The sequence below is a fragment of the Bos taurus genome, chromosome 2, assembly GCF_002263795.3.
Source record: "Bos taurus isolate L1 Dominette 01449 registration number 42190680 breed Hereford chromosome 2, ARS-UCD2.0, whole genome shotgun sequence".
NCBI classification, from domain to species: domain Eukaryota; kingdom Metazoa; phylum Chordata; class Mammalia; order Artiodactyla; family Bovidae; genus Bos; species Bos taurus.
In genome coordinates, this window is record NC_037329.1 from 80,248,333 (window position 1) to 80,266,165 (window position 17,833).

The 17,833-nt window shown below is 41.4% G+C and overlaps 1 protein-coding gene and 1 long non-coding RNA gene across 10 annotated transcripts in view; one reads left to right on the plus strand and one right to left on the minus strand.

The window, feature by feature from the left end:
• Positions 1-399: 399 nt before the first annotated feature.
• LOC132343173 (uncharacterized) lies at positions 400-17,441 on the minus strand. 2 transcript variants are annotated; one of them, XR_009491865.1, is made up of 3 exons: positions 17,360-17,441; positions 2,624-2,705; positions 400-1,761 (listed from the first exon to the last, which is right to left on the minus strand). It is a non-coding gene; the product is annotated as an uncharacterized lncRNA (long non-coding RNA). The 2 variants fall into 2 exon arrangements; XR_009491864.1 differs by lacking the exon at positions 400-1,761 and having other exon boundaries at positions 2,303-2,705.
• NABP1 (nucleic acid binding protein 1) overlaps positions 16,408-17,833 on the plus strand; it is a 33,729-nt gene continuing 32,303 nt past the window's right edge. For 7 of the 8 annotated variants that reach the window (XR_009491124.1, XR_003029941.2, XR_009491120.1 and 4 more), the window contains exon 1: positions 17,538-17,806. Coding sequence is in view for 1 of the 8 variants with exons in the window: in XM_059876451.1 (XP_059732434.1) it covers positions 17,331-17,806 (476 nt within the window). In the remaining 7 variants the exon portion in view is untranslated. Of the gene's footprint in view, positions 17,807-17,833 lie in introns of all 8 variants that reach the window. The other variant, XM_059876451.1, reaches the window with a different exon arrangement.

Consider the following 17,833-nt stretch of genomic DNA (forward strand, 5'->3'; position numbering starts at 1 on the left):
CCTGCCCCTTGCTTGCTCACTCATTCATTTAAGAAAAATGCTTATTATCCTTAACTGTTAGGAGACACTGTAATGAGAGGTGAGATGATAGGAGACTGACTTTTATTTACACATTTCTATATGCTGCTGCTGCTGCTAAGTCACTTCAGTCATGTCCGACTCTGTGCGACCCCATAGATGGTAGCCCACCAGGCTCTGCCGTCCCTGGGATTCTCCAGGCAAGAACACTGCAGTGGGTTGCCATTTCCTTCTCCAATGCATGAAACTGAAAAGTGAAAGTGAAGCCGCTCAGTCGTGTCCGACTCTTAGCGACTCCATGAACTGCAGCCCACCAGGCTCCTCTGTCCATGGGATTTTCCAGGCAAGAGTACTGGAGTGGGTTGCCATTACCTTCTCTGATTTCTATATGATTTGACTTAAAAAAAAAAGATTACTTTTATAATCAACAAAGATCATAAACATATTATGGGCTGAATTTTGCCCCCTAAAATTGGTATGTTGAAGTCCTAACCTCCAGTAACTAAGAATGTGACTGTTCTTGAAAATAGGGACTTTAAAGGGACAAGTTAAAATGAGGTCATTAGGGTCCTAATCCAATCTGACTGGTACAAAGAACGATAGTAACCCAGTCTGACCAGTGTCCTTCTAAGAAGAGGAAATTTGGATGCATAGACACCAAGGATCCATGTGCTCAGAGAAAGGACCATGTGAGGACACAGTGAGAAGGTGGCCATCTGGAAGCCAAGGAGAGAGGCCTCAGAAGAAACCAGTCCTGCTGACAACTTGATCAACCCACCCAATCTGTAGTATTTTGTTAGAGCAGCCCTACCAAATACAGATATTTTCATCCTGAAAAAGAACTAGTACCTTCAGTGAGCACATGGTCCTGATTCTTGAGGTGACCATGTTCAAGCTAGAGAGAGACAGTAACTTTTGATACAATGCAACGTGATAAATGCTGTGGTGGGACCATATAAAGACTACTATTGGAGTCCAGAGAAAGGGGACCTGACTGGCTGTGAAGAGGGAGATGATGGCAGGTCCAGAGTGGAGAGTTTAAGAAACCCGTCCTGTGTTGAGATGCTACCTTCGGTATCGAAGGAGAAATAGAGATGATCACACTCCTAAATACTGGCCTTTCTGCTGAACCTCTGTGCTTGGTTGTCATATTGGTCTCAGATAAGGATTTCAATGCTGTGCATATCATTAAAGATATGTTAACATTTTCTCATAATAGTCTCTTACATTGAACACGTTTAGCTCTAAGTTTCTTCCTTGTCCTTGGTTTCTGCACTGCACATGCATTAGTAGCATTAGACGAGCATTTGTTGGCCACCAGGGTTTCGAGGCAACTTTTATTAGTTAGGTTAGGAAAACAATATTTAATTTCTTCATATGGCAGAAACAAGTTTTTCTCCAAAATCCATACTTGGCTTCTTCCATAGAAAGAGATTACACTGGGTACATGGCTACTCAGCTAAAGACTATATACCTCCATCCTCTTTTCACAGTTAGATGTGATTATGTGGCTAAGTTTTGGTTGATGGAATGTAAGTGGAAGTAACATACAAACTGATGTTATATGTAATTTCTGGACCATCTCTATAAGTAACTTACCTTGGAGTTCCTCTTTTCCCTTTCCATAGGCTGGAACCCTGAATGTGCCCACATGAACTTTGACAATGAAGCAATAAATGAAAGGAATCTGGTCCTTGAATGACTCTGTAGAGTAGAGATTCCTTGACAGGCTGGACTGTTCAACTTATTATAACATAAGAAAACAAGTTATTTAAGCCTCTGCATATAGATGTATACTTTTTGGTGTTTCTTTCTTGGGACAGCTTAATCTTTATCCTAATAAGCAAGTCCTGCTTTCTCTTGCTCTTATGGTCATATTTGCCTTCCAACTTCCCCTTCAGAAGCCCCATGCTGCTGCTATGTATCCCACCCACATGAGATGCAAATACTACTAGGTTACCAGAGACAGACATCTGCAGAAGAGTTTCCTACCTAAGTTTGGAATTCCCCCAAAGGAGAAGGCTAGTTACCTCCCTTCCCCTTTTGCATAGTTTCTCCCACACATCTCTACCTTGTTCCTTTGATCTACTTACACTGCAGTGAAGGGAACCTTTCACCTGGTAGTTCAACTGCTTAGCCAATGGACACAGCCCATTGTCAGGACTTTCCATCCTGTCTCTATCACTTCCCTTTTTACCTTCTGAGCGCTGCCTCTTTTACTTTCCACAGAACCAGATAATACACATTCAATACAATACAAATTACAGGACACTTTGAACAAACAGTCATTGAACTGCACTCTATAATGTGTACAATGATGAAACAGGGAAAGTGTTTGACTTTTAAGTCTACTTGGAGAAAGTAGACAACTAAGTTGGCAATTATAAATTAAAATGCAAAGTTCTAAAATTTGGTTCAGGATGGGGAACACATGTATACCTGTGGTGGATTCATTTTGATGTTTGGCAAAACTAATACAATTATGTAAAGTTTAAAAATAAAATAAAATTAAAAAAAAAAAGAACAAAAGATTCCTGCACCAAGAAGTTTGTAATAACCAGCCACAAGTCTCCCCTTTTAGTATAAAAGAAGTCTGAATTCTAACTTGAGTAAGATGGTTCTTTGGGACACTAGTCCACCCGCTTTTCAGTCTGCTGCCTTTCTGAATAAAGTTGTTGTTCCTTGCCCTAAGGAAAAAAAAAAAAAATTGGAATAAGTACAGTGTGTCGTGGGAAGACTCAGAAGACGCACCTAACTCAGCATTTGTACAGGAGGGAGTGTGGTCAACAGTGCCAAGTGAAATAAAGGCATAGAAAAGGTCAAGTAAATGGGTACTTTGGCTGCATAAATCTCTACCCTGTTAGTAAGACATCATTTTAAAACTTCAAATAATTTAGAGTATGTGAAATAAAAAGGGAAAATTCTTACTTCTACACATACTAATTTTAATACCCATAGTGATTCGTTAATTTTTAGTTCATGTTCTTCCAGGTGTATAGATAGGAAAATAGATTTATGAATATATATCCATGTAATGAATGTATCCATTTTACTTTTCAAAAAATCTAATCACAGTATACGTATTGTCATGCAGCCTCCTTTTTTCCATATGGACTTATTTCCTTATCATGCATATATACCCTAACTTAAAAATAGTTTATAGACTTATCTACTACAGAGAAGGCAATGGCACCCCACTCCAGTACTCTTGCCTGGAAAATCCCATGGACAGAGGAGCCCGGTAGGCTGCAATCCATGAGGTCGCGAAGAGTCGGACACAACTGAGTGACTTCACTTTCATGCATTGGAGAAGGAAATGGCAACCCACTCCAGTGTTCTTGCCTGGAGAATCCCGGGGACGGGGGAGCTTGGTGGGCTGCCGTCTGTGGGGTCGCACAGAGTCGGACATGACTGGAGTGACTTAGCAGCAGCAGCAGCAGCAGCAGCAGACTTCTCTGCTAAGAATACACTAACTCACTTAATAAATGTCTTCCTTTTACTATGCTGCTGCTAAGTCACTTCAGTCGTGTCCGACTCTGTGCGACCCCATAGACGGCAGCCCACCAGGCTCCCCCGTCCCCGGGATTCTCCAGGCAAGAATTCTGGAGTGGGTTGCCATTTCCCTCTCCAATGCATGAAGGTGAAAAGTGAAAGTGAAGTAGCTCAGTCCTGTCCGACTCTGAGCGACCCCAGGGACTGCAGCCTACTGGGTTCCTCCGTCCACGGAATTTTCCAGGCAAGAGTACTGGAGTGGGGTGCCATCTCCTTTTACTATAATTTTATTTAATTTTGGTTGTGCTGGGTCTTTGTTACTGCTTGGACTTTTCTCTAGTTGCAAAGAGTGGGGGCTACTCTTCACTGGGATGCACAGGCTTCTTATTGCAGTGCCTTCTCTTGTTGCTGAGCATGGGCTCTAGGCCCATGGGCTTCAGTATTTGCTCTGCATGGGCTCAGTAGTTTCAGTTCCCCAGCTCTTGAGCACAGGCTCAGTAGTTCTGGCACACGGGCTTAGTTGCTCTATGGCATGTGGGATCTTCCTGGACCAGGGATCAAATCCATATCTCCTGCATTGACAGGTGGATTCTTTACCACTGATCTACCAGGGAAGCCCAAATCTCTTCCCTTTGAACACTTAGGTTGTTTTCCATTTTTTCCCCTTCTAATAGTAGAATTTCAAAGAACATTCTATCCATTGGAGTTAGTGACAAATACTGAGAAAAGGATTACAATCTCAAGATTCTACACTTGCCCAAGATATGATAGGTGGCTCATTGGTAAAGAATCTGCCAGCCAATGCAGGAGATGCAGAAGATGTGGGTTCAATTCCTGAGTTGGGAAGATCCCCTAGAGGAGGAAATGGCAACCCACTCCAGTATTCTTGCTGGGAAAATCCCATGGACAGAGAGGAGCCTGGCAATGGCGTCTGAAAGAGTCAGACATCACTGACCATGCATGCACACAGAAGATATGTGTATGAGAAAAAAATTAGACATTTTTAGATCTGTAAAGTAACAAACACCCTCTTCCAACAACACAAGAGAAGACTCTACACATGGACATCACCAGATGGTCAACACCGAAATCAGATTGATTATATTCTTTGCAGCCAAAGATGGATAAGCTCTATACAGTCAGCAAAAACAAGACCAGGAGCTGACTGTGGCTCAGATCATGAACTCCTTATTGCCTAATTCAGACTTAAATTGAAGAAAGTAGGGAAAACCACTAGACCATACAGGTATGACCTAAATCAAATCCCTTATGATTATACAGTGGAAGTGAGAAATAGATTTAAGGGCCTAGATCTGATAGAGTGCCTGATAAACTATGGAATGAAGTTCGTGCTGAATGCAGAGTTCCAAAGAATAGCAAGAAGAGATAAGAAAGCCTTCCTCAGAGATCAATGCAAAGAAATAGAGGAAAACAACAGAATGGGAAAGACTAGAGATCTCTTCAAGAAAATTAGAGATACCAAGGGAACATTTCATGCAAAGATGGGCTCGATAAAGGACAGAAATGATATGGACCTAACAGAAGCAGAAGATATTAAGAAGAGATGGCAAGAATACACAGAAGAACTGTACAAAAAAGATCTTTGTGACCCAGATAATCACGATGGTGTGATCACTGACCTAGAGTCAGACATCCCAAAATGTGGAGTCAAGTGGGCCTTAGAAAGCATCACTACGAACAAAGCTAGTGGAGGTGATGGAATTCCAGTGGAGCTCTTTCAAATCCTGAAAGATGATGCTGTGAAAGTGCTGCACTCAACATGCCAGCAAATTTGGAAAACTCGGCAGTGGCCATAGGACTGGAAACGGTCAGTTTTCATTCCAATCCCAAAGAAAGGCAATGCCAAAGAATGCTCAAACTACCACACAATTGCACTCATCTGACATGCTAGTAAAGTAATGCTCAAAATTCTCCAAGCCAGGCTTCAGCAATATGTGAACCGTGAACTTCCAGATGTTCAAGCTGGTTTTAGAAAAGGCAGAGGAACCAGAGATCAAATTGCCAACATCCGCTGGATCCTCAAAAAAGCAAGAGAGTTCCAGAAAAACATCTATTTCTGCTTTATTGACTATGCCAAAGCCTTTGACTGTGTGGATCGCAATAAACTGTGGAAAATTCTTCAAGAGATGGGAATACCAGACCACCTGACTTGCCTCTTGAGAAATTTGTATGCAGGTCAGGAAGCAATAGAAGTGGACATGGAACAACAGACTGGTTCGAAATAGGAAAAGGAGTACGTCAAGGCTGTATATTGTCACCCTGCTTATTTAACTTCTATGCAGAGTACATCATGAGAAATGCTGAACTGGAAGAAACACAAGCTGGAATCAGACTGCCGGGAGAAATATCAATAACCTCAGACATGCAGATGACACCACACTTATGGCAGAAAGTGAAGAGGAACTAAAAAGCCTCTTGATGAAAGTGAAAGAGGAGAGTGAAAAAGTTGGCTTAAAGCTCAACATTCAGAAAATGAAGATCATGGCATCTGGTCCCATCACCTCATGGGAAATAGATGGGGAAACAGTGGAAAGAGTGTCAGACTTTATTTTTTTGAGCTCCAAAATCACTGCAGATGGTGACTGCAGCCATGAAATTAAAAGACGCTTACTCCTTGGAAGGAAAGTTATGACCAAACTAGATAGCATATTGAAAAGCAGAGACATTACTTTGCCAACAAAGGTCCGTCAGTCAAGGCTATGGTTTTTCCAGTTGTCATGTATGGATGTGAGAGTTGGACTGTGAAGAAATTGAGTGCCGAAGAATTGATGCTTTTGAACTGTGGTGTTGGAGAAGACTCTCAAGAGTCCCTTGGACTGCAAGGAGATCCAACCAGTCCATTCTGAAGGAGATCAGCCCTGAGATTTCTTTGGAAGAAATTATGCTAAAACTGAAACTTCAGTACTTTGGCCGCCTCATGCGAAGAGTTGAGTCATTGGCAAAGACTCTAATGCTGGGAGGGATTGGGGGCAGGAGGAAAAGGGGACGACAGAGGATGAGATGGCTGGATGGCATCACTGACTCAATGGACATGAGTCTGAGTGAACTCCGGGAGTTGGTGATGGACAGGGAGGCCTGGCGTGCTGCGATACATGGGGTCAGAAAGAGTCGGACACGACTGAGCGACTGAACTGAATTGAACTGAAAGTACTGTTTCTCTTTCTGGGGAATTTACTTGAGAAATCATTCTAGCAAAATCAAAAGCAAAACAAAACTATATCTCAGGGGGACTTAAAATGTATAAACTCATGAATGAGTGGTTAATCTGGCAAAATTTAACAGACCAGTGTAGAAGATCATAGCCTGGTTCCTGAATGGGGAACTTGGATATTATAAAGAAATTTATATTTCTCAAACTAATGTTTAAGCTTCTTCCAATTCCAAACAAACCCTGAGAGGGGCCTATTTTTGAATCATGACAAATTTTTCTAGAAAAATAAGTAAATAAGACTGGTTAAAGAATGTTTATCAAAAGGCCACTAGAGGTTGGTATTTACCTTATCAAATGCTGAAGAATTATAAATATATAAGAGTTAAATCATGTTAAGTACTGAGAATAGTCAAATCAGTGACTCAGTAGTGATACTGTGGAATTAGAGTTTATAAAATAGAAAACAATATAAGAACATATTTTAAAGAAATTACAAATCTAAGGGTAAGGAACTGTGTTCTTAATAACTAATGTAGAGAAAAGGGAACATTTTGATGACTACTTTATTAAAATTTTGCATTACAGAATACATATGGATAGATTAAAGAGAAAAATTCAACCATAAAAAATTAGGGTAGGTATAGAGGTTCATGGGCTTCCCTGGTGACTCAGATGTTATATCATCCCTTTATGAGGAAGGACTCCCTCAAGCCAGAAAGCAATGAAAGAAACCACAGGAACAGATAATAGATTTTACCATATAAAAATATAAAATTTCTGTGGTTCTAAAAATACATAGATAAAAGGAAAAGGCAAATCCCAAACCGGGAAATATTTGTACAACATATACTTTTGCAAAAACCAGGGTTGCCATTGCTTGTCAAAAGAATTGGTTAAATCCAATTCTTAGCCTAGTTTATGCCTAAACCTTTATAGATGAGTGTGCCTGCAGAGAAATACAAAACTGTGTGCACTGGTTTACTGTTAATTGCTTTCAAGGGAGACTTTTGTCCTGTTCTAAAATTGTAATACATTTCCCTAGGTCAATCACTCTGCCATGTTTCCTGACAACTGTTTAGTAGCACCTTCTCATCCAGCATCTTCTCCCCATCTTCACTCTAATTTGATGATCTTGCTTATAGCGGCAATCAGAAGAGGATTTACTACATTTACACCACCATATCATCCCACCGAGTAGCATCTCTCCTGTTGGAGAAGAATCTTCTGTGCTCCCATTAACACCTTCACAAGGGCACTGATTCCCACCCCTCTCAACTATTCATGGACAAGAACCTACCTCCAGAAATTCCCATTTCTCCTTTTCTCTAGTGAAACACTCCCTTCAGCCCCAGCCACATATTTTTTCACATCTTAATAAAAGATCTCTTGTCCCACTTTTCCCTCAAGTTATTGTACCATTTCTCTTTGCTTTGGAACAACCCCTCCAGAAGAAGTTATATACACTTGATTTAACATTTTCAATTCCTTAACTTCTGTTCTCTCTTGAACGTAATCCATTGAGGTTTCCATCCCCACAAACTCCTCTGCAACAGCTCTTGTCCACGTCACTAATGACCTTCATTATTGCTGAACCCAATGATCACCTGAGTTTTCTCTCACGTGATGAGCAGCGCTTGACGCAACAATCACCCCTTCCCAGAAATATGTGATTCATCTGGCATCCAGAACACCACTCTCCTGGCTGTGTTCTTCCTGTCTCCCTGTTTTTCATGTCTAAATGGCTCTCCTGATCTTCCACAACCCCCTAAGCTGTTTCCAGTGTAGTCTTGTCCATTTCAGTGAGTAACAACTCTATCTTTCCAGGTGCTCAGGCCATAAATTTGAAAGTCAAATTTAATTTCTCTCATTTTCTCATATTCCACTTCCAGCCAGACTGAACCTGTTGGCTCTATCTTCAAAATATATCCAGGTGCTGATTATATTTTACCATCATCACTGCTCCCACTCTGGTGCAAGCCAGGGCACATCTCCAGGGATTAACACATAATCTAACTGATTTCCCTGTGTCTACACTCGCTCCTCTTATTCTCCACCCAGCAGTCAGAGTGATGCTGTTAAGTCAGATTAGAATGCCAGGTTTTTGCTGACCACATCCTGAAGTCTTCATGTATGATAACACCCCCTTCTCATCCTCATCTTTTACACTCTCTCCTAGCTCACTCTGCTTCAATCCCAGCAGATGGCTTACTGTTCCTGGAAAAAAGCCAGGCAGCTTGAGCCTTTTCAGTGGCTCCCTTCCCTCCTTTGTATTTTCAAATATCTTCTTCCTCACTCATTCTCCTTAGCCATTTCTGATAAATCCCTACCCCTTTCTTTGTTTCATTTTTCACCTCAGTTCTCATTACTTTCTAATGCACTATATAAACAGAAGCAGGATATATTAAGATGTGGCAAGGATACACAGAAGAACTATACAAAAAAGATCTTAATGACCTGGATAGCCATGGTGATGTGATCACTCATCTAGAGCCAGACATCCTGGAATGGGAAATGGGGCTTAGGAAGCATCACTGTGAACAAAGATAGTGGAGGTGGTGGAATTCCAACTGAGCTGTTTCAAATCTTGAAAGATGATGCTGTGAAAGTGCTGCCAGCAAATTTGGAAAACTCAGCAGTGGCCACAGGACTGGAAAAGTCAGTTTTCATTCCAATCCCAAAGAAGGGCAATGCCAAAGAATGTTCAAACCACCACACAATTGCACTCATTTCACATGCTAGCAAAGTAATGCTCAAAAATCCTCCAAGCTAGGCTTCAATAGTATGTGAACCAAGACCTTCCAGATATTTCAGCTGAATTCAGTAAAGGCAGAGGAACTAGAGATCAAATTACCAACATCTGTTGGATCATAGAAAAAGCAAGAGAATTCCAGAAAAAACATCTATATCTGCTTCACTGACTATGCTAAAGCCTTTGACTGCGTGGATCGCAACAAACTGTGGAAAATTCTTCAAGATATGGGAATACCACACCACCTTACCTGTCTCCTGGGAAACCCGTATGCAGGTCAAGAAGCAACAGTTAGAATTGGACATGGATCAACAGACTGGTTCCAAATTGGGAAAGGAGTACGTCAAGGCTGTATATCGTCCCCCTGCTTATTTAACTTATATGCAGAGTACATCATGAAAAATGGTGGGCTGGATGAAGCAGAAGCTGGAATCAATATTGTTGGGAGAAATATCAATAACCTCAGATATGCAGATGACACCACGCTTATGGCAGAAAGTGAGAAGGAACTAAAGAGCTTCTTAATGAAGGTGAAAGAGGAGAGTGAAAAGGCTAGCTTAAAACTCAACATTCAAAAAACTGAAATCATGACATCCAGTCCATCAGTTCATGGCAAATAGATTGGGAAACAATGGAAAGGTGAGCTACTTTATTTTTTTGGGCTTCAAAATCACTGCAGATGGTGACTGTAGCAATGAGATTAAAAGACACTTGCTCCTTGGAAGAAAAGCTATGACAAACCTAGATAGCATATTACAAAGCAGAGACATCACTTTTCCAAGAAAGGTCCATATAGTCAAAGCTATGGTTTTTTCAGCAGTTATGTATGGATGTGAGAGTTGGACCACAAAGAAGGCTGAGTGCCAGAGAATTGATGCTGTTGAACTGTGATATTGGAGAAGGCTCTTGAGAGTCCCTTGGACTGCAAGGAGATCCAACCAGTCAATCCTAAAGGAAATCAACCCTGAATATTCATTGGAAGGACTGATGCTGAAGGTGAAGCTCCAATACTTTGGCCACCTGATTCAAAGAACTGAATCATTTGAAAAGACCCTGATGCTGGGAAAGACTGAAGGCAGGAGGAGAAGGGGACCACAGAGGATGAGATGGTTGGATGGCATCACCAACTCAATGGACTTGAGTTTGAACAAGCTCTGGGAGTTGGTGAAGGACAGGGAAGCCTAGCTTGCTGCAGTGCATGTGATTGCAGAGTCAGACATGACTGAGAAACTGAACCACAAATAAAATTTTACTGATTTATTTGGTTTGCTGCTGCTGCTCCTAAGTCACTTCAGTTGTGTCCGACTCTGTGCGACCCCATGGATGGCAGCCCACCAGGCTCCTCTGTCCGTGAGATTCTCCAGGCACAAATACTGGAGTGGGTTTCCATTTCCTTCTCCAATGCATGCACGCATAATTTGGTCTATTGCCTGTTATTTACCTTAGAATGTAAGCTCTACAAAGACAGGGATTTTGTTTGTATTAGTTTTACAGATGCAGTCCCACTGCTGGCACATAGTTGTTGTCCTGTTTTTGTTTCTCCTTGGTTTTTCTTCGTTACATAGTATTTTTTTTTTTTTTTATTCCTTTATTTCTCATGTGTTCAAGTCAATCAACCCACCTACCCAGCAGCTTTTTTTCCCTTCCTGTCTTTGTCACATTTGTTGTTGTTCAGTCACTAAGTTGTATTGGACTCTTTGCGACCCTATGGACTGCAGCGCACCAGGCTTCACTGTTCTATATAATCTATGTGCCTCCAAGGTTGGTTGAATCTCTAGATACAGAACCTGCAGATATGGAAGACTAACTATACATATAGTTAGTCTTACTCAGTGAGTAACTTCACTTCTAGAAATTTATCAGTTTATCTTGGATTTTCCAAGCTGATATAAAGAAAATATGTACTGTTCCAGACTTTTAATAGGTATATGAAAAAGAAAGGAAATATTCTGAACAACAGTGACAGAAATCTTTTAACCTGTTTTGGTTTTCAAACTTGGTTTGAGAACATATTAATTATCTGAGGGGTTTGAAATATATTTATGCCTGAATCCCACCTTCAGAGATTCTGATTTAATTGGTTTGGATTAGTTGTCTCTCTTGTTATATATTAGCAGCCTTTGATGATTAGTACTGAGATCCATTAATTCATTAGGGGCTGTGATGGTAATTCTGTTAAAATCTGTGGGCCTGTATTTTTTCACAAACAAAATTAAGGGCTAAGAGTACATTATCTATAGCATCTTTGCAACTGGAATACTCTATGTTTATGCACGAAAATCTCTTATTTAGATTATAGGAATATTTTCCATCTCTTCCTACTGGTTTATTAGTGTGTATGTGCACGTGTGTGAAAGAAGAGCACATGTAGCAAGGTCATAATGCTAGGAAAGAAGAAAACATTTATTTTTATTATAGAGAAACTGAGATAATAAGTCAAAATTTCATAAAGAGTCATCAAGTCTTCCACTCCCAACAGGTGTCAGGCATGATGTTAGGGCAAACTGTTACATGCTTATTGTAGGGCCAGCTACAGCAAAAAACAGGCCTCTGAAACCAGGAGAGCTGTTTTTTTTTTTTTAATTTTTAAAATAAAATTGTCATTTATTATTTTTTATAAATGTCTTAGTCTGTAGGGGCTGCTATAACAGAATACCATAGACTGGTGGCTTAATTTCTAAAGAATAGTCATTGAGAAATATAAATATTTCACAATTCTGTTGGCTGGAAAGTCCACGATCAAGGTATTGGCAGATTTGGTATCTGGTGAGAAACTGCCTCCTGGCTCACAGACATGTCTTTTTGTTGGACCTTACATAGTGAGAGGAGCAAGGAAGCTCCTTGGTGTCTTTTTTTTAATAGGAGGATTAATTATACCTATAAGGGCTCTGTCTTCTATACCTAAGCATCTTTCAAAGATCTCACCTCCAAATACTAAAACATTGGTGACTAGATTTCACACAAACACTAAGGACACAAACATTAAGTCTACAGCAACATGGGATGCTGAGAAACATTAGCAAACAACAAGTAATTCTTCCTAAAGTGTCTAGGTATATAATATGAAAAGAACTTTTGATTTTACAGAAGCCTTCTTATGCTCGATTTGTATGCATGATTTGTAGCATTTTCTATAACATCCTTTTAAGGATAAGGAGTATGATACATACTCCAGTTAGATAAACCTTCGGAGAAGGCAATGGCACCCCACTCCAGTACTCTTGCCTGAAAAATCCCATGGATGGAGGAGCCTGGTGGTCTACAGTCCATGGGGTCAAGAAGAGTCAGACACGACTGAGTGACTTCACTTTCATTTTTCACTTTCATGCATTGGAGAAGGAAATGGCAACCCACTCCAGTGTTCTTGCCTGGAGAATATCAAGGACGGCGGAGCCTGGTGGGCTGCCGTCTATGGGGTCGCACGGAGTCAGACACGACAGATGTGACTTAGCAGCAGCAGCAGATAAACCTTCTACCAATAAAGAAATAATTGTATTAGTTTTTAGTTCAATCAGTTGCCAAAAATATTTTTTCAGCTGAATAAATAATAAATTCAGGCATACATTTACATGTGTGGTACACTTGAAAGCTTAGAACACAGAAGTGAAAGTCATTCACTCTGTCATTAAAAAGATAATGTAGCTGAGTTGAATTAACTCATTCAGGGATGCATTTCTTCCCAAGGGAAACTACAAAGTTATTCCTCCCAAACTAACCTCACTGCCCCCACACAACTAGACATTAGGGATCAGATAAAATGTCACCACACTTACTGGGCTTCCCAGGTTGTACAGTGGTAAAGAATCTGTCTGCTAATACAGGAGACACAAGAGACAAAGGTTTGGTTCCTGGGTTGATAAGATTCCTTGGAGTAGGAAATGGCAGCCCATTCTAGTATTGTTGCCTGGAAAATCCCATGGACAGAGGAGCCTGGTGGGCCACAATCCATGGGGTCACAAAGAGTCAGACACAGCTGAGCACACAAGGCCTTTTTTTGGACCTTGCCAATCATGCTACAAAGTGGATTATCTCTGTGATGTGTGAGAACACTGTAGTTCTTGTTAGTTTTTTAATCGTTAATTTCACCACACAATATGTCTAGTACCAAACAGGCCTTGGCCAGGTGTTCTCTTGATGTTGTAATAGTTTAAAAGAGATGGATAGTACAAAGAAAGTGAAAATAACCATTGGGGTCCCAGAAACCAGAACCTAGTAGTGAGCATGGGTAGTGGGTCCTGGCCAAACTTATGCACAGGATCTTAATGGATGCACTTCTGTATTGTTCCGGATCTCACTAAGCAATATCTTCTTTATGCAGAGTAGTGGTGTTGAGGTTCTGGGCATAAACTTATCATCATCTCAGAATAAGTCTATGTTTGGGCTATGAAAATGAGAAAACCCTACAGAAAACTAGTCTTAGAAGCAACACCTTGAAGTAATCTTGTAACTATAGTAAAGAATCAGCAATATAGTCCTTATGATCTAAATGGCTGGGCAGAGTGATGAATCTTTATTTATTTCACTGAATGGTAATATTAAGAAAGGTTATCTGGGTGGCAATAGTCACTCTTCCAGATACCTTTTTTTTTTTTTAATTAACCACCACCCTTGAGGAGTGATCAATAATTTAAAACTGACCTAGGTTGAAGAATTACTGAAATGCCCACTTCAGTTTATTTCTTAAGACTGCCTTTAGTTTTGGTGAATGAGAAAGCACTTGTTGCCATTTCCTTTCTGAGAACTGCTGAGTTAGTAGAGAAGGAAGTGAGAGATGTTCAATAGAATTCTGTCCTGTGGGGGAAGCACAGGGCTGGGCTGTGCCTCTGAGCACCAGCTTCTGCTTTTGTGGGGCTGGCTTCCCAAGTAGCTGGTTCGTATTTATAAATGTCTGTAAAATTGGTTTGAGGAGTCCTACCTAATCCCTTTTCTGGAAACAAATGACCCCGGGTTTAGGGAGTGGCTAACTTTCTTTGCCCAAACTCAGGGCCACAACTCAGCGGAACATTCTTAATTGGTTTCTTATCCATAAATATTTTAAAGATTTGGTCAAACCTTCAGAAAACAAAAAAGAGGGTCTGATTTAAACGTTGCTTCTGTGAGAATTTTTTTTTTTTTTGGTCTGTGTTGAAGAATATAGCTTGAGAAAAACCTAGTTGAAGCATCAAGTCACATCAGATAATAATGACAGAATGAGAGCTTCTGATCCAGACTGGTAGTCTATGGGAGCCCTAATGTTGGATGTAGTTCTAACATTAATTAACATGTTTCATTATTTATTTGATATTGAAATCATGCTTATATTATTTTATACCATTTTCCAGCATTACATCAGTGTCTTTGGCACATTGGACCTTATTTGTCCATGAACTGAAAGTTTCTTAAGAATGTCTTGACTCTCCTGCTACTGTTGTTATTATTGTTGAAACTCATTTCTTGTGCTGTAATATATCTATGCTGCTTGTTTGTAGATGTTTGGGAAATGGTGTGGTTGAGATAAAAATATTCAGAAAGATTCAAGGAAAAATTAAGTCTTCTGCCAACTAAATTCTCTGATATTCTTAACATATGTTACCATTTCAGATAGTTAGTGATTCTTTAAAGCACTATCTTGCTGCTAATACTTTCATTTCTTTACTCTGCTTTTTGACTCATAATTCCACCATTGCAATTTAACTCTAAAAATTACCTTTAGGCTGGAAGGCTCTGGGGTAAAGATTGCCTAGATTCAAAACTCAGTTTAGCCTTGGGCTTCCCTGGTGGCTCAGAGGGTAAAGCGTCTGTCTGCAATGTGGGAGACCTGGGTTTAATCCCTGGGTTGGGAAGATCCCCTGGAGAAGGAAATGGCAACCCACTCCAGTAATCTTGCCTGGAGAATCCCATGAACGGAGGAGACTGGTAGACTACAGTCCATGGGCTCCCAAAGAGTTGGACATGACTGAGTGACTTCACTTTCTTTCTTTCTTTTTGGCCTTCCCTGGCTATGTGGTCTCAGGTGAATTTCATCATCTGTAAAATGGGGATAAAAATTAACAATCACAGAATTATAGGATAGCCAGGGGGAAAATATTCCTTGAGTATCTACTATTTGTTAGGCACTATTGGACAATTTGGGGCTTCCCAGGTGGCAGAGTGGTAAAGAACTCACCTGTCTATGCAGGAGACATGAGATGGAGGTTTAATCTCTGGATCAGATTACCTGCAGGAGGGCATGATAATCCACACCAGTATTCTTGCCTGGAGAATCCAATGGACGGAGGAGCCTGGCAGGCTACAGTCCATAGGGTCACAGAGTCGGACACAACTAAAGCGACTTAGCTTGTACACATACACATCGGATAATTTATGAGCCCATGTGATGCTCTGTGAAGTAGGCATCCTTTTATTTTTGGATGATTCAATTATGACCAGAAAGCTTAGTCAATTGTCCTAAAGGTCACACAGCTGGTAACTATTTCAAGCTCAGGTTTGTTTTAAAGCATACATCCCTTTCACTACATAACATAAAGAAAAATTTACTCTTTTCCCTCCCCAGGTTATCATGTTTCAGGGTTTCCCACTGCTATTACACAGTTGTTTTGCATGTAGAAAACAGATGCATGACTTGATAGGTCATGACATGGAGGAAATTTAAATGTGGAAAAACTGAAAGAAGAGAATATGAAAAAACTACATACTGTATGATTTCAACTACATAACACACTGGGAAATGAAGACATTTAAATATCAGTAGTTGTCAGGGATTAGGGGAGAGGGAAGGATGAATAGGTGGCACACAATATTTTTAGGGTGGTGAAACTACTCAGTATGATACTATAATGGTGAATACACATTATACATTTATCCAATGTATATTATAAATGTATTATACATTTATACAATGCACAACACCAAGAGCTGACCCTAAGATAAATTATGGACTTTGGGTGACGTATTAATTTAGATTCATCAACTGCAACAAAGGTACCACTCTGGGGGGGAATACTGATAATGGGGAGAGGTTATGCACGTGCAGGTGTAGAGTGTGAGGGAAATCTATGTACCTTCATAACTTTTGCTGTGAACATAAAACTGTGCCAAAAAAAAAAAAAAGTCTACTAAAAAACAAGCATAAAGAAAATGGTGAAACGGTGTAACCTGAGAGAAGAGTAAGGAAAAATAAATCTGCAAAATAATTTATCTGCCTAGCACTATAGAGTGCAAAACACGAAGTCTAAGTCGGACAACTTGTGCTGACGCCCTGCTTGCTCACAAAGTTACTAGGTGACCTTCAGCAACCTACCTCCTTTCTGGCGTGCTCAGTCGCTTCAGTCATGTCTGACTCTTTGCGACCCTATGGACTATAGCCCATCAGATCCCTCTGTCCATGGGATTTTCCAGGCAAGAATAATGGAGTGGGTTGCCATGCCCTCCTCCAGGAGATCTTACCGACCCAGGGATTGAACCGGTCTCTTGCACTGCAGGCGGATTCTTTACCTATGAGCCACGGGGAAGCCCTCACCTTTCTGGATCTCCGTTTGAAAATGCTTTAAAATGTGCCGGTTAAAATGATCTCTAACTTCTTTTCCGGCCCTAAAATCACAGCTTTATACCTAAGGATCCATCCCTACTTTCTCTTTCAACCCAGAACCACCACCCTCGCCTAAACCTTGTTCTTACTCAACTGCATACTTTCTGACGTTCCCGCTGGATCTTAAAACACAGCAACTGGTCCCCGTGACGGCGAAACTAAACAGAGGGGGTGGAAGACTGAACTCTGAGGGGGGAAAAATGTACGTAAGCCCAGAAGTTCCACAGCCACGGGCAGTAATCTGAAGAAGGAAGATACGGATGGGTAAAACTGACGCTACGTAGCGACGGCGGAAGCGGGAGGAGGGTGGGGTGAGGCCGAGAGCCGATTGGATGGCTGAGGAGGCGGGGCCTACGCTCACAGCGCTAGGAAGAACGAGGGAGGAACCAGGGATGCTGCGCGCGCGTCTCTCGCTGGTTTCTGCTCCCTGGCTTCCCTTCCCCGGAGCCTGGAGGGCGGGTCTTCGGGCGTGCCGACGCCGGGTGACGTCACAAGGGGCGGGGCGACCCGAGGGTCCTGCGGGCGCGCGGGCGCGTTCCGCAGTCGGTGTTTGGGACGCTGGGTGTTCGGTGACTCGGTCTCTGCTCCGGGTTCGCTGTTACAGCCCAACCCTCCCCGGAGTCCGGGACGGACAGGGCACGCGCCCGTGTCTGTGTGTCAGCGGGACTCAGGACAGAGGCGTCCTCTCGCTGCCTTTTTTTCTTCCTTTTATCCAAAGAAGGGGGCAGTTCTCACGCTTGCCTTCCTGTCGCCCCGTTGGGAGCGGGGTTGGTGTGCGGAGTGGTTCGTCTTTTTTTCTTTTAAACTTGTGAGCGCTTTTTTTTTTCCCCCTCCC